At 36.5% G+C, this 18,144-nt stretch overlaps 1 protein-coding gene across 3 annotated transcripts in view; it reads left to right on the top strand.

Annotated features, from left to right (window-relative positions):
• LOC140135763 (carbonic anhydrase-related protein-like) overlaps nt 1–17,584 on the top strand; it is a 62,451-nt gene extending 44,867 nt beyond the window's left edge. For all 3 annotated transcript variants that reach the window (XM_072157378.1, XM_072157380.1, XM_072157379.1), the window contains exons 6-9: nt 963–1,025; nt 11,418–11,469; nt 14,802–14,914; nt 15,662–17,584. In XM_072157378.1, coding sequence (XP_072013479.1) covers nt 963–1,025; nt 11,418–11,469; nt 14,802–14,914; nt 15,662–15,796 — 363 coding nt within the window. In that variant the 3' untranslated portion in view covers nt 15,797–17,584. The remainder of the gene's footprint in view (nt 1–962; nt 1,026–11,417; nt 11,470–14,801; nt 14,915–15,661) is intronic.
• The last annotated feature ends 560 nt before the right edge of the window (nt 17,585–18,144 follow it).

Raw genomic sequence — 18,144 nt, forward strand, 5'->3', positions numbered from 1 at the left:
AAAAAAGTAAGAGTTGAACAAACTACCTTAAAAATTCCTTCTTGTCCAAGCAACTCCTTAATAGGCACATGCTTATTTTCGAATTTTTACGGTACTACTTTTATCTCAGATCTTTTGTTTTAGCCGCATCACTATCAAATCACATCAAACCCTCCCTATACTAAATCACATCAAATCCAAGTCCTCCAATGCTTTGAATTTTGATTATTTATTCCCCCACTTTCATTATTTTACTTGTACACACGCATTTGCATCAAACACAAACACAAGTCACATAAAAAACAATCACTAAACGAAACGAAAAGAATACGATATTGAGACGGGCAAGCGAGGGTTGATATGCACTTTCATAGCCACCATATAAACATATCGTCAGTTACTTGCACTTTTTGACAACAAACCTTTCTATATGGCTTTCAACTCTCTGGTCTAGTAATACGCCTAACTTCCTTTCGCTCTCTCTCTCCCTCTCTCCTCCATCTCTCCTTCATCTCTAACTCTCTCTCTCTCCCTCTCTTCCTCCTTCTCCTCTCACCTCTCTCTCCTCCACTCTCCCTCATCTCTCTCTAACTCTCTCGCTATGCTCTATCTCTCTATCTCTCCCTCTCTCTCTCTCTCTCCTCCTCCTCCTCCTCCTCCTCTCGCCTCTCTCCTCCTCACTCCTTCTCTCGCCTCTCTCTCCTCTCTCTCCTACTTTCATCTCTCTCCTCCTCCTCCTCCTCTCGTCTCTCTCTTCCTCCTCGTCTCATCTCTCTCTCCTCCCTCTCCCTCTCTCTCCCCTCCCCTCTCCCTCTCTCCTCCTCTCCTCCCTCCCCCCCCTCTCCCTCCACCATCTCTCTCTATACCTCTCTGATTATGTCTCTCTATTTCTAGATTGTCTCTTCATCACCGTACTCTCATTAAATAATTGTTATAATACCTCTACTGCCTATTCATCATAGCTGTGACTTTTTGCCTTACAGGTTGGCCGTGAGCATTCGGGACTTCGCTCATTCACAGACTACCTAGAAGCAGTTCAGTACAAGGTATAATACATACGTGTGTCAAGTTTTTGTTCATTGATGATTTGTACTTAAGTTAACTTCAAAATTGGGCAGTGAAAATTGCCTTAAGGCTGGCTAGTTTACTAGCTAGACAATTATTAAGGCAGACCATCTTGCACGAGCTCGACCACTCTTTTGTATCGCAGCTTTCCCGTATTGTTTTATTGTCTGTTTTTCATATTGCATGTTATGTTGTATTGAAAGCACGTGTTACCGTAAAATTGAATTCTGAGATTTTTTTTAAAGTAAAAAGGCACGATTGGCCTTAGGATAGGCGGCTGAGAAGACCCGTAGGTTACCGCACTATACCATACCACTATACTTCTATTTCCTATTTTTAGCAAACACGAAGTGATATAGGCGTTCAATAGGACATCCGTAGTCTCCTTTAGGCATCAGTCGTATCATCATCACCGAACCCTTCAAACCTTTGCGAATGTTTAACAAGACCCCGTCAAGTAGTTTTAATTCAATAGCAAGGATATCACACCACACTTCTGGTGCAGAACCAAACTGATCCAGATCAAGTGTGAATTAATATGCGTAACGCGCGTAGTGGTGTGTAGCGCGGTTGCATGGCTTAATCTGGGAAAACTAACCTAACAAATTCGGATCTGTTTTAATCGTCAGATACGTGGACTAAAGGTCGACAACGCATGCCTGAACGCAAAGTCGACTTTGCTATTCGATGTTGATATAAATTCATCTGGCATTACTGTGATAGTGTGGATATCCCTTATTGGTATCTCCCTCCCTCCCTCCCCCATTTGATCCCCACAGCGATTAGTTACAGCAAGTTAGTGCGCAAGAAAGCGAAATAAGAAATAGCCTTGTGGCCTTTCAACTGCTACACACAGATAAATACCGTGCTCTATAGCATGTCTAACCGATGCTTTTTGTCAAAATTGAAATCAATAAACTGCTCGAGATGCCAGGGGTGATTTACACGCCTTGCAGAGAACTGAAAAGTGTTTGTAAGAGGAAAAACGAGCTAATATTAGAAAAGATAGGAGGCTTGTTTTATAGATGTCTTGAATGCCACTCGTGACTCATAATTCGACATCTAGATACCTGTTTTATGCTGTCATATCGGAACTCCTGAATGATATTTTGAGAATAGATTTTTGTAAAGAGGTGCTACGTGGTGCTTAACAGAGTTACACACATGCTGAAATGGATGTAACATTTGCAATAGCTATTATTGCATGTTCGAAACAGAAGTCATCAATACAATATTACATTGAAGGTTATCAGTATTCTTTTTTCAACGAATAAGCACCAACACAAAGCACCATGTTTACGTATGACATCTTTTCTATTTGCTGTCTACTGGAGATAGCAAGCAAATGCCATATTTTCTATGTGCGTATACGATGGCAAGCATAAGTCATCTTTTCTATGTGCTGTCTACTGAAGATAGCAAGCAAATGCCATCTTTTCGATGTGCGTATACTAAAGATAGCAAGCAAATGCCATCTTTTCTATGTGCTGTCTACTGAAGATAAGAAGCGTATGCCATCTTTTCTATGTGCTGTCTACTAAAGATAGCAAGCATAAGTCATATTTTCTATGTGCCGTCTACTGAAGATAGCAAGCAAATGCCATCTTTTCTATGTGCTGTCTACTGAAGATAGCAAGCGTATGCCATATTTTCTATGTGCGTGTGCTAAAGATAGCAAGCATAAGTCATATTTTCTTTGTGCTGTCTACTGAAGATAGCAAGCTAAATGTCATCTTTTATGTGTATTGTCTACTGAAGATAACAGCAAATATCATCTTTTTTGTGTGTGCTGTCTACTGTAGATAGCAAGCATATGACACCTTTCCCTGTGCTGTCTACTGAAGAGAGCAAGCAAATGTCATCTTTTCTATATACTATCTACTGAAGATAGCAAGCAAATGCCATCTTTTCTATATACTGTCTACTGAAGATAGCAAGCAAATGTCATATTTCATATGTACTGTCTACTGATGATAGCAAGTGCATGTTATTTTTTCTATATACTATCTACTGAAGATAGCAAGCAAATGCCATCTTTTCTATATACTATCTACTGAAGATAGCAAGCAAATGTCATCTTTTCTATATACTATCTACTGAAGATAGCAAGCAAATGTCATGTCATATGTTCTGTCTACTGATGATAGCAAGTCCATGTTATTTTTCTATATACTGTCTACTGGAGATAGCAAGCGCATGCAATTTTTAAGCACCAACACAAAGCATCATGTTTACGTATAATCGCAAATGTTTCATACTCAAATGAAATTCAAGTACTTAGAATCTATTTTGTAAAAACAAGTTTATTGTCAATTTGTTTATGCATTCTGTTTATATCACAAAGGTATGTGTATAAACATCCATTTAACGTTCCATTAACGGCCCTTACTATAAACCTATGACATCTCTCGCTCTCTTTCTCACCTCTCCCTCTCTCCATCCCCCCTCTCTCTCCCCTCTATCTCTCTTTCTGTCTCTCTCTCCCTCCCTCCCTCTCTCTCTTTATTTGTCCTTCTCTCTTCTTCCTTCCCCTCATTATCTCTCTCCTCCTTCCCTGCTCCTGCCTTTTCCTCCACTCTCTCCCTTTTCCCATTTCCCTTTCCCTTTCTCCCATCATCTTGCCCTCTCTCCTCCCTCTACTTCATTCTCTCTCACTCTGTTTCCACCCCCTCCATCTATATCTCCCTCGTCATTTCCAACAAAACTTTCCTTATTTTTCACTCCTCTCTCTTTCATTTCTTTACATTCTCTCCCATCTCTCTCTTTCTCTCTCCTTCTTCATTTCCTTCTTTTCCTACCAAACTTACTTCAAGTTTCATCACTGCGTTAACTTAATAAGATACCGACTTTCCGCGACTAATTTAACAATTTACATTTATCGAGTGAGATGCATGTGTTTAGTTAACACTGACAAATGTTCTGCGCGCGATGTTTGCATAATTTAATGCATTTGCACACATTTAATGAAGCATTCGCTTTAACAGTGTATGTCGTGAGAACAATGGCCAATTTGAGTCAATTAACGAACATTATCATCTATCAATGTTATCATGGTTCTGGTTTCATCCATGAGGACGTGAATGCTCAAAATATTACAGCACTGCGAGTTAAAACATGGAGCGAGTATGCTATCTTCGGTAAACCTGTTCATGTTTAACGTTACAATTAACAAAATCTGTTACGAATTGAGTTTGTAATTTTCTCATGAAATGAAACACTTAAATGTTATCATGTTTGATGTGGGTATACTTCATACTCGTATCTGTAGCTATAAGGTTGGTGTGTTGTGTTACAGTTTGTTAAACAACTAAGGGCACGTGAAGCATTTTCACACGCTAAAATGAATTTGCACTCAAGCAGTTACGTGTTATTGAACAGCAAGAACACCCGTTGTTCACTTTGTTTGACAATAATCTTCAGTGGGGGGCATAGGATACAGAAATAATAAAATATTAACAGAGGTTCAAACATACCGTAAAAACTCGATAGTAAGCATAATGTCCTTACTATCGAGCGCTTTTGAAATCTTGAAATTGTACCAAAGTCCGGCGCTTTACCAACTGAGCTAATGGGGTTGAGACACACATTTGCTGGTTAATTTTGTTCGTATATAACTATATGTGTATCGATGATTTGCTCACACCCTTAACACTTTTGTGGACGGGGCTCTTCATGTTTGCATGTTTTAAACGCGCTGGATAGTAAGCTGAGACCTTCTTGTCTCAGATAGTATGCACATATGCTAACTATCGAGTTTTTACGGTATAAGTAGATAGTGCGCAAAATCATGGTATTCTTTTCTTCAGTAGATAGTGCAGTACCACACAACATCAAACATAACAACCCAACCAACACAGAACGTTTTCGACATTATTTGAAAAAAGTTAGTTAAGGTTGCCAGAAAACGTTTAATGTCGGGTTATATATTAAACGTTATAAAGCGTTTTCATCAAATTCAAACACATGTTTAAGATACTTACTGCAAAATATTATAACATAATATTAAGTGTTGACAAAATATTTGGTAAAAAGTGTTTGCAAAAAAATATTTTACAATACCATTTTGACAACATTTTAAATGTGTTGTTATAAAACCCGGCATTTAATGTAATTAAAACATTTTTACCAAAACCAAAACCCAAAATATAACCTGTTTAAAATGTTTTGCGAGGAACAATGTTATTTTGTTGATGCTTCACAGAAATCAAACAGATTGTTATCTTCAGTAGAAAGCAAACAAAATCAAGATCGTGTGATTGTTGCTGTTTTTCAGCATATCATTTTTATCAGGCCAGAAATGTGGAAAGTTTGACTTTGAGTTTACAACTCGGTCACTACCAGATAATATTGATGCAATTTAATGTTTCTCTGCATATTCGTATTATGAAAATGAAATTATGAATGGTGCTGCATGGGGATTTTGTTTAGCACTGAAAAGTACGCTAGACTAAAATCAACGGGGACAGTGTACTAGATAATTATGTCTTCAGTAGCTATGCAGGATTTATTGACATAAAGTGATAAATATACCATATTTGGATTGAAAAGGGAAGATTGAAACGTTTCAGACGTTTGATTTCTCCAAAACGCAGCGTGTGAAACAAACCAAAAGATTTAGTTTTTTTAAAATTATTTTATAGTAATTCTTTTTATTTTAAATCTGACATAGAATATCTTGTTAAAATAACATGATAGAAAATCGTCATCTGTGGTAAAGTGAAATACGATAAAACAAGCATGGCAAGTTTGCTATCTTCAGTAGATAGCATGCACATATTCAAGTAAAATAGTAGAGGTTTTGAGAGAACAGGTGACATTATACGGAAAGCACCTGTCTCGTTATCCAAGACAACAAATGTGTTATCTTTGGTAGAGACAAACACGGAAAGTCAAACATGGCAAATGCTGCAGTATCTTCGGTAGATAGCACTAATAAAAGAAAATACATGGTAGAAATGGGTGCTTTTGGTGGAGAGAAACACGCGAAATAAATCAGGAGATTGCTTATCTTCAGCAGATATTATATTGAGCATTTACTGTTGAGTTGACATATAAAGAAAATAAATCGGCTATCAAATATGGTAGGCATCCATAAAAGTAACGAATAAGTAACATACCCTAGATAAGATATTTCTTTTCAAAGCTGTAAATTTTCTTTTGTTCAGTGATTAACTTTTGTGTTAAAGCATCTTAAAAGTGTAAAACAAAGCAGAAGTGCTGCAACACTAACAGGTTATCCTAGAGGCAATTTCTTGATATGCTGGCGGAGTTTTGCTTCTAGTAAAGTTCTAACATCCCCTTGATATTTCTTTTCAAAGCTGTGAATTTTCTTTTGTTCAGTGGTTAACTTTTGTTTTTAAGTATCTTAAAAGTGTAAAACAAACCAGACATAGTGAAACACTAACAGGTTATCCCGTCAATACGCCAAGCCATGCTGCCACTTGATTGAGATAGTTTACGAAACACTCGAGGCGATGTGCTTTCGGCACACTTTACACTGGCTACGTTATTGAGATCTTAATAGTTTTAGAGCTTCTCCGTACAATAAAACGTCCAATTTTACTCTTGTGATAATTGAATCATCGTGAATGCTAAGGAGAGACCATCTATTAACACTATCACACTCGAAGTGCTCCATCATGGCTTAATTAGCCTGGTGAATTCCTATCATAACACAAGACCGATATCAATGCTGCGCGGGGGCGCGTTTTTCTGGAAGAAAGACATACTCGTCCAGTGTGTGTTAAGAGTTGCACAACATCGATATACCAAGGGTTAAAGGGCGAGACCCTGTCTACAATAGCTGCCTTATAGACATTTGATAATTTCTGCATTCTATAATTGAAGACCGAATTAAAAAGACTGTGTCTGACGTCCTGTCAACCAGACCAAAAATGCAGTACTGCGTAGGTCAGTAACCAATCATGCCACGCCTTTGCCCTAACGTCAGACGTAAACTACTCTTTTTAATTCGGTCTTCAATTATATATTATACGCATATGACACCTGGCAGCTACACAGGTATGGCTTTCTTGCACAACATTGATATACAACTTAAAGTAAGGCAAAGCAAAGGAAGGGATAAAAAGGGAGACAGAAGGAGAAATAGTAAGTCCCTGCGGCAGAGACGAGTTTCCATCTGAGAGTCTACATGTACCAGCCAAACAATGGTAACGATATCCGTTACGTAAATATTGGCAACAAATGGCAAGGAATGTTTTTGAGCATCATAATTAAATAAAGACCAAATTAGCGATATTGTTTTACAACCGTAGTTACTCAAGTAAGTGAAATTAAACATGGCAAGTAGACATCGCATCAATATCGAGGCCTGCTCTGTACGACAAAATATCGTGGCATAGGTTAATTGACGCACTCAATAAAATAACACAAGTAAAACCCCGCTAGCATAGCAAGAAACTTGCCTCTATTGCACAAATAGAAAGGCAAATGACGACTTCTTCGAGAAGGCCAATTTTTATGAAAAACGAGTCGCGATTAAATTAATTTTATTTTTGAAATTGAAACATAATAGTGGAGGCTTTTAAAATGTCTTTGGTTGTTAAAACGCCGGTTAAGGCCTTTTCAAAAGCCATGTAACTAATACCCGTATTGTTGCACAAGAGTGTGTATATAATAGTGGAGGAGTCGTGATTTTACAAATTCATCTCGCGAAACCTATCAATAGATATTATTAGCTTCCTTAAGAGCACACTTTAAACGCGCGACAATGTTTGGTTATTGATAAACACTTATGAAGAAGCCTTCCAAACGATTCGGATCCTACATGTGTATAACAGGTAATAAAAGGAGCCTTATTGAAAGGTAGTTTTAGGTAACCTATGCTCTATTTAACCACACGGCGACAGGAACTTCACTAGAGCTTTATTTGAACGTCGGTGTTTACAGAATCGTAAAAGCGCAAGTATTGAAACTCAAACAGGTCCGAGGTGGAAATGAGATTTAATTTCCGTCTTATGGACGAGTTGTGAAAAAGATTCGCCGTCTTACGCGGATGAGTAAATTAATTCTGTGAAAAATTGTATAGAAGGGGATTGAGTGTAATGAGGTATGGAGATCACTATCTTGTGAAGATGCTAGGCTAGTCAAATTAATAAACCCAAGTTTCTTTATATTAAGGACAGGATTTTGATCATATAATCAGACCCTTAAGTGTTTATTCGTCTTTGATATCATTCTGAATTCAAAAATTCATTACCCACATCAAAATTATATAATAACAAATCCAGAAAAGTAGCCGTAACAATACAGTACTGTTTTTCAAAGTCTTATTCTTAATTATTTCCTAATATATGTTTCAATATAAATATTGTGACCTATTGACCAAGGATACAAAACTATTTATGCAAGTATATTTATGCAAGTCCATGCAGGTATATGTAACTAATACCATGGTCATTTTAATGTGCTGTCTACTGAAGATAGCAAGCGAAGCGTATGCCATCTCTTTCTGCTATCAAATGAAGATAGCAGGAAATGTCATACTTTTTATGTGCTGTCTACTGAAGATAGCAAGCGAAGCGTATGCCATCTCTTTGTGCTATCTACTGAAGATAGCAGGAAATGTCATACTTTTTATGTGCTGTCTACTGAAGATAGCAAGCGTATGACACATTTCCCTGTGCATGCTGTCTTCTGAAGATAGCAAGCAAATACCATATTTTCTATGTATAGTGTCTACTGAAGATCGCAAGCAAATACCATATTTTCTATGTGCTGTCTAATGAGTGAGCACATCCCATCTTTTCTATGTGCTGTCTACTGAAGATAGCAAGCAAATGCCACCTTTTCTAAGTGTTGTTATTGAAGATAGCAAGCGTATGCTGTCTACTGACGATGGCCAGCGCATGTTATTTTTCCATGTACTCTCTACTGAAGTTAGCAAGCAAATGCCATATTTTCTATATACTGTCTACTGAAGATAGCAAGCAAATATCGTATTTTCCATGTACTGTCTACTAAAGATAACAAGCAAATGCCATCTTTTCTATGTATTGTCTACTGAAGATAGCAAGCGCATGCAATTTTTTCTATGTACTATCCACTGCAAATAGCAAGCAAATGCCATATTGTCTTTGTACTGAAGATAGCAAACGTTTGGCATGTTTAGATATCGTTTATCTATTGAAAATAAATGTCATGTTGTATTCCATGCACCTAGCACACTAAATTCTAATATTTGTATCAATATTTGACGATTTTGGCATTTGATGTCCATATCGTCGATATTGACATTTGATTTCCAAATTGGCGAACTTGAAACAACCTTCTGGCGGCTTATAAATAAATGCCAAAAGGGTCACATAATTCAAGTTCCAAATGTTACAAATTTGGTTGAGGTAACTTAGGAACAGACACGACGATTGTGTTTTTGTGTTGCATATCTAGGAACAGTTTACAAAACCTAATGTGCAATATTCTATGTGCTGTCTACTGAAGATAGTGAGTGTATGTCGTGTTTCCCATGTGCTGTCTACTGAAGATAGCAACTTGTGTTTCCCATGTGCTATCTACTGAAGATAGCAAGCGTATGCCTTCTTTTCTTTGTATTGTCTACTGAAGATATCAACGTAATATCATCTTTCTCATGTGCTGTCTACTGAAGATAACAAGCGTATGGCGTGTTTCCCATGTACTGTCTAATGAAGATAGTAATCTTTAAAACAACTTTGAAACAATTTCTGATAATTAAAAGGGAATGCCAAATGAATTACGTAATTTTAGGTTAAAGACAGTAACAGCTGTAGTTAAGTTATCTTTTGCACAACCAACATGATCGTGTCTTTGTGTTTTATAGCAGGGAACGAAATACAGAGCTTTAGTCATATCTTACTTTTATAAGAATGAGACGCTTGGACATTCGTCTCTTAAAGTATGAAATGCACCAATAAATATGTCGACAAGTTGTGTTAATCTTAATATTAGCTTGACGCACGTTTTTGCTTTGTCCCTGCGCAATGCAATAACTGGAAAAAAACTGCAGCACATGATATTATAGAATAATGTTACAGCAAAAAATAAACTGCTTTGAAAACAATTCTATGGGACAGACGGCACCGCGTGAGGATTTATAACAGCATGGTATAACAAGCAAGTTAAACATGTGGGAAAGAGACAAAATACACTCAATGATACGTAGATAATGTTGCAATAAAATAAACTAGTTGAAAACCAATAATAAAATCTAAGAGACAGACGGCGTGAGGGTTTGTTATAATGTAGTAAAACAAGCAGGAACACGGGTGAAAAGCGCTGAAAGCAGAGAGAGTTAGTTATCGCATCCGTTGCTCGCTTTTTAGACACCTGATACCACCACTCACTTAACACATTTCACTAGTTAGTTACTCTGCTTTTGAACTGTAATAACTAATGTCAATATGACCAGTTCGGGATGTAGAGATAGACAGAAGTATAATTAAGTCACTTGGGATCATTTTGAAAGTTCAAATTTCCTCCTTTTTAACTGGTGTTTGCTTGGATCTTATGTCGGTTACAGAAGTCATAGTGTGATAGTTTTAACGCCACTTTTTGTATTTGAAATCAGCTTGCATTTGGAGTGTCAAAGTCTTGTCAGTAAAAGGTTTAATTAAGTACGATTGTGCAAACGTACTTCACAATATCAACTGTTTTACTGAAGGACAATACAAAGGTTTTGCCATTTTAATCAATTCAGCTACGTTTCCCATTTATATACTAGTAATGTTCCAACTTCAAATTTCTATATAAGGTACGGTACGTGATATCGGTAAAATACGATATTAATGTGAGAATTAATAATTAAACTAACCTAGAATTGAATATAATGCAAGTGCATTTTTTATCTTTAAATTCAACTAGTAAACTCGCTTCGTTTGGTTGATTTTCGTTATATCATAAAATATAAAAATCATTAAAAAAAATCAGAGCCAAGCCAGACGTATAAACATAGAATGTAGTTGTATGATAAATTCAAGTCCGTAATACATCACATAAAAAGAAAGAAAGAGAGAAAAAAGACAACAAAACTCTTAAGGTATACGGGTGTTACGAAGAACACGTCATGGGGTGTGCAAAAGGAAAAGTCATCAATGCATTCTACGATATTTTGCTCATTTGTTGGCACATATACGTGTATATTTGTTTGTTTGCTTGCTTGTTGTTTTTACTTACTTACCTGTTTGCTTGCTTGCTTGCTTGCTTGCTTGTTTGCATGCTTGCTTTTGCTTGCTTGCTTGCTTGCTTGCTTGCTTGCTTGTTTGCTTGCTTGCTTTCCTGCTTGCTTGATTGCTTGTTTGCACATTTCCTTTTATTATTTTGTTTATTTTTGATTCCACAAGAAACTAACCTTGACGATTTTTTGTTTTTGATCTTAGGGTCGAAGTTTGACGATAACTACTCCATTTAATCCGAACTGTTTATTACCCGGTACGTATAGAATAGAATATATTTCATTTATTTGTAACGATATACGAGTAAGCGAGAGTTCTTAAAATACTATGAAAGGACTGTTCAGTGATTTGCTCATTAGTCGTAAAAATCATCAAAATCCAGTTTTTGCGCCTTTGTTAGTGGAATATGTGTGCTAACATAGCCTGCTAGTGAATAATCGTCTAATAAAGACAAAAAAAGAGGTTCTGACATGAAATTGTAATATCCGGGTCTTTTTCTGCAATTTTTGTTTATATCTCAGACCAACAGAAGGTGTACCAAATGTAAACACATGTCAAATCATCTATAAAACATGTTTTACTGTTCTTTTCCCCGAATTATATTCCAAAAGTTACGAAAATTATGAAAATGACATTTAGTGGTAAACCATGCCACATCCGTTAGCACCACATTTGTTTTTTTCTTTCGGTATACCACAGATCCTGGGTATATATATTAACGATGTGTTGATATGATGTCTGTGATCTGGAGGGATTATTCAAAAATGTAACTTAACCAAATGCGATGATGCTCATGAATTAAAATTAGAGCCTAGTATGACACGAGCAAAAAAGTTGATCAATTAGATAACATTATCTCTTCTTTTCTAAAGTCATTGAATAAAAAGCGAAAAATTATGGTATAAATGTCGCTTAAGTGGTGAGCGGAGAAAAAATGGTTTGCAAGCCGCCCGTACACGTGGCTCGGATCATTCATGTTTTGTTGATTTAGTCGGAATATCATACAAAGTTTTTAAGACAAATATGACTAAAAGAGTGCGCCACTTATCATATTGACTTTATATTGAGTGTATATGATTCAAGAAGATAGAGCAATAGATTCCTGGTTAAATGATATCGTGGAATTTGATTAACATACATGTGCCCATTTATGAAAAGTTATGATTGATAGGAGCTGAAATTGAATGTTATGGCGCCAAAGTGAGTAAGTGATGTTTAAGTACCATGTCTGCTAGCATCTGTGCTTCGTTTAGCCTGGTGTCTCATCTTATAACAAACCTGTGACGATAAAAATTCTTTTCAAACATCAGCAAATAATAAGTTGGAACAAAGTTCATTCAAGCTGCTTAGTTTTCAACAACTTATCACGTGGCTGTAAAACTAAGGCCCAAAGAGCTAAGACTTAAGGCCTATAAAAGCAAGACCTATGAAACAAACACCTATAAACTCAACCTAGTCCAAAACCTATAAAACCAAGACCTATATATAAAACCTAGACATATAAACCTAGACATAATAACCGAGATATATAAAACCTAGACCTATAAAACCTAGACCTATAAAACCTAGACATATAAACCTAGATATATAAAACCTAGACCTATAAACCTAGACCTATAAAACCTAGACCTATAAAACCTAGACCTATAAAACCAAGACCTATAACACCACATAGACCCGAGTATAAAAAACAAGACATATAAAACCTAGACCTATAAAAGCAAGACTTATAAAACCTAGACATATAAAACATATACCTACAAAACCTATAGACCTACAAAACCAAGACCTTTAAAACCTAGACCTATAAAACCTAGACCTATAATATCAAGACCTATAAAACCACATAGACCCGAGTATAAAAAACAAGACATATTAAACCTAGACCTATAAAAGCAAGACTTATAAAACCTAGACATATAAAAACTATACCTTATAAAACCTAGACCTACAAAACCAAGACCTTTAAAACCTAGACCTATAAAACCTAGACCTATAATATCAAGACCTATAAGTTATAAGGCCTATAAAATCTAGACCTATAAAACATACACCTATAAACCTAGACCTATAAAACCTACCCCTATAAAATCAAGACATAAATCCAAGACCTTAAACTTTGCAATTGCGCTTTGTGAAATAGTAAAACCTCGGAACAAACATTTTCAAAGATGTGCGATAAACTTTAAGAACATTTTCCTGGTAAGCTAAAAGTCTATTTTACATTTTCTTGGCAACTCTGGTAAAAGTCTGTTTCAGTGTAGTTTGTACACATCTTTAGCATGATCCACATTTGCATAAGATGATTCGGCAAAGACAATCAAATTTTACTTTGAGTGTTTTTCAACTGTGCCGTTTGTATCTAGAACGGTTTGAAATCTGATCTAACGTTCGCACTGTTGCAAATTTAGACATGGATTTTCAAGTTCTGCACGTTTAAAACATGGATGTTTTAAGATAAACAAAGTGGTAATAATGTTCCAAAGAGCATAGGTTTTAACCCGCACGTTATGGCCTACACGGTTTATATATTTTCATACATCGTGTAGACTTATAAAACATGACATTCGCCGTATTTATCTCCATTAAAATTCCATCAGTATAGAACTTGACAATGACCCAGTTAGGACTCAACTTTTGTGACTCCACCGCTGACAACTTGTCTCACGCCTACGAAATAAAGTCAGATCAAGTCGTCAGCATTCTTGAGGTTTTTAATGATCATTTACATTTATGTTGCTTACTTTTATGACATTTATTACCAAATATCGCAAGATTTAAATATGTTTGTTAATCCCATGCAACCACATATTGAGGTTATTCGGGGGATACCGACATTGTGAAGCGATTCAGCAAAACGGTCCGTAGCCCCTTTTGGAAATTCATACTTCAACTATTAAACTCATCTCACAATGTTCAGAGCAAAAAACCGTTTCAGCTGAAAACCGCGACGCCCGAGAAGGACAGTGTGGTCACTGGGGATGTAGCATGTATCATGGAATGGCATAGCTGGTGTGGATTGTTTATCAAAAAGGGATTGCAAAGCAGTCTAGTGTATATTTATGCAAAATTAACATTTTTTCCAAGTAGGCTTATCAATAAGGCCTTAAGCTTTCCTTAAGATAAAATGGTTTACATTCGCTAGTCCTAAAGTTTGCTATAGTCCTAAGGGTCGCTAGTCAACAAATTTACTTGGACTAGCGACCCTCATTTTTGGATTCATATGAGCGACCCTCATAATTCAGACTAGCGACCCTCATTTTCGGACTGGCGACCCTCATTTTTGGAATATCGACCCTCATTTCCGGATTCATGAGCGACCCTCATATTCAGACTAGCGACCCTCATTTTTGGACTATAGCGACCCTCATTTTTGGACTAGCGACCCTCATTTTCGGACTAGCGACTCTTATTTTCAGACTAGCGGTCAGTCCCCAATAAATATACATAAAAATAAACGTTTCAAAATAGTTTACTGAACTTTATTGTTATTATAGGCCTATAAGCTGACTGAGGGAAAAAATAATTATAGAAGCATGATTGTATCAAGCATGTCAAGTTGATAATATTGTTGGTTATTCTTTTTAGATCCTCAACTGAGAGATTTCTGGACATACCAGGGTTCACTCACAACACCACCGTGCTTTGAACATGTCACGTGGATACTGTTCCGATACCCTTTGACTATTTCACATTCACAGGTAAGTTTCGATAAATTAAATATTCTTTTAGGACTATAATGAAAGACAGAGATAAAAAGACTAGTTCGCGTCTGACGTCAGAGGCCCTGACAGGGCAAAGGCGCGCCGTGATTGGTTGCCCACCTGCGCAGTACGGCATTTTCTGTCTAGTTGTCAAACTTTCAGACGCGAACTAGTCTTTTTATCTCTGTCTTTCATTATCTATCCCACCGACAAGGGGGGTTAAGGGGTGCGTTACCCCCGGGCCCGGGGTCTTAAAGGACCCGTAAAATAAAGGAATCATACCTTAATGGGTCCGTGCGATCATTTTACCCCCGGGTCCGTAATGGTTCTCGGCGGCACTGAGTAGTTAATTCCAAGAGATTGTAGACTCCATGCAGATCTTAGACTGTATTGCCCCTCGTCCCTGTCCATGTCATTGTCGGTTGCTCTGCTCTTCACTGTGGGTTATACCTATTCATTCACATATTGCTTATTTATAGGCATTATTTATTTGCTCATTTTTTAAACATGCTTAGGGAAATGTTATTTATTTCTTGCCTTTTTTTTAAAGAATTCATGACAATTGGTCCTTCTGCTTCTTTTTCGTATACAAATTATTGCCATTACCGTGCAAAGAAAAGAGATATAAATGTTTTGCTGATACTCAGCTGATATGCGCAATACGAAGGTTCCGTGTTTCGTGTATGGTTATACATTTTAGTATTTCTCCAAAATGATTACTTGTTTTTATCTATTCAACTGCAGATGGAGGAATTCCGACGACTAAAGAACCATCTAAAAGGCGAAGCTCCGGCTCGGGGAGATGAAGGATTCCTTGTGGATAACTTTAGACCGACACAGCCGCTAAACGACCGCGTGGTACGGGCATCTTTTCAGTGAGCTGCACTATACAAAAACTCAAGAACAAACTTTTATCCGATTTCTCGGGTGTCTGCAACAACTAGAAAAGAAAGTTGTCCAGACTATACTTATATTATCAGAGCATCTGAAAGTTTCAAATTTGATGAAAACGATAATGTGTTTTGATATTGTACAAAAGTGATATGCTTTTTGTGTGGCGAAGGAGATATGAAGAATATATTTTAAATGATTGAATTGATTATCAGAGAATCTCAAACAAATCAGATTTGCCAAGTTGAAAAAACAATTATATTTAATGTGCTGATATTGAACAAAAATGTATGCTTTTGGGTGTCGAAGGCGTTAGGACGAATAATCAAATGATTACCTTTTTTGCAATTCCATTAATGTTTATTAGAATCTTGACTGAAATTACGTGTCCGTTTTGTCCCTGTATTCAAAGGGAATCAGTTTTATGTTACTTGCCGTTATAAGACAAAATTCATCATTGCAATCGTTTTGTTTTTTCTGATTTGACCATGTGAACTATAGTATTATTGAACAGATTGATTTTCCATTAAATGTGGCATACAAAATCTGTCCAATGAAAGGAAAAGTCATAGCAAGAACCATTTCCTCGCAAAATGGTTCTGTAATATGGGTTCATGATGAGCTTATTTTGTATGTTAATACATGAGCCCATAGTACCATTTTGCGGGGAAATGGTGTCTCTACCACAATTATTATTCTACGATGGATTCGTATGCCACAGTTTTTACAGATTGGAATTTCAATCTTTTCTATTGTAGTTCAAAGGAAGAAATGTCTTCCTTTGAACTATCATGTCTATCATGTTTGCAGATATATAAAGGAAGTTATATAGCAACAGATAAAATGGAGTATCACGTTCTATGTGAAAGATTTGTTAATGTCCAGGACTCCAGGAGTACGGTGTCTAGGATTAAAAGTAATTTTTATTGCTGCAATAGCAAAATAATGCATTTAACAGCATATACCATTAAATTAGTAAAGAATCAATTTGGAAGCACACAATCGAATAGTCTGTTATGTGAATGTAATAATGTATGGGATAAGGAGAATAACATCCTGTTTATATCAATGTAACAAATGTATATTAGCAACACTTTTGTGTTTGAGAATGTATATAGTTTAAATTATAAATTGAAAATCGCCTTATATTCTGCTAAGCCTCTCTATCTTTCTCCTCTATCTCTGTTTCTACACCCTATACCAGTCTAGATCTCCCCCCCCCCTCACTCCACCCCTTCTATATTTCCCTCTCTCAGTATCTCTCTTTCTCGCTTGATATGATGTCATTTAAAACCAATGTTCATTGTTCAATTAAAAAGGGAAGGTGTTTTAAAAGGGTTGTGTTTAGAGGGCGCTGTGTAGCTTTCACGGTGACGATGCATGATGTTGACTCAAAATAATACCTCGATATTTCAATAGATAACCGTGTGCAAGGAAACACATGCTTTCTCAAAACGTAATATCAAGACAACCCGAAATTATTTCCATTGTTCTCTATGATAGCCTATAAGTTTGTCAATTACATTTAACAGCGCCTTCGAAACACACGCGGACAGACACCTCCCCAATATGATTTTGTTGTTACGTATAGTAGCAAGGTGCTCTTTCCCAGTCTCGGGGCTCCGAGTAGGAATGCCCAACAGGACCAGGCTCAGATGTAAAGTGATAAGCGGCGTGTCTGGTTTTGTCTACGCTGTATTACTATTATGAAAATCATAATTATTTAAGTACAGTGTATTCAAACAAGTGAAAGCAAAGTGATCTTTCCAGGTCAGGGATGTCTTTTATGTATTTATTTTTTCCAAATTTGGTGTTGGTTGTCTTTGGTCATGGTCATCACCTTAGTTTGTTTATGTAAATCTATTATGTAATGAAAGACAGAGATAAAAAGACTAGTTCGCGTCTGATGTCTGGGCAAAGGCGCGCCATGATTGGCTGCCAACCTGTGCAGTACGACATTTTCTGTCTAGTTGTCCATGTTGTCAGAATTTCATACGCGAGTTAGTCTTTTTATCTCTGTCTTTCATTATAGTGAGGCTTTTGCACTAAATATTTACGTATTTACATAGTTTACCCATGTTTACTTATATTGGTGCAATTATGAAATAGCTTATATATGAAAGCAAACTATTTATAGGCCTACTATAAATTATACTATATTCGTATTTTGCCCAATTTGAGTGTGTTCTTTTTTGTTAAAACAGAGCGTTGTTGATGAAGTAGCCATCTACTGCTGATATCAGTATTGATGAAGTAACTATCTACTGCTGATATCAGTGTTGATGAAGTATCCATCTACTGCTGATATCATTGTTGATAAAGTAGCCATCTACTGC

The sequence above is a fragment of the Amphiura filiformis genome, chromosome 16 (genome assembly GCF_039555335.1).
Source record: "Amphiura filiformis chromosome 16, Afil_fr2py, whole genome shotgun sequence".
Taxonomy (NCBI): Eukaryota; Metazoa; Echinodermata; class Ophiuroidea; order Amphilepidida; family Amphiuridae; genus Amphiura; species Amphiura filiformis.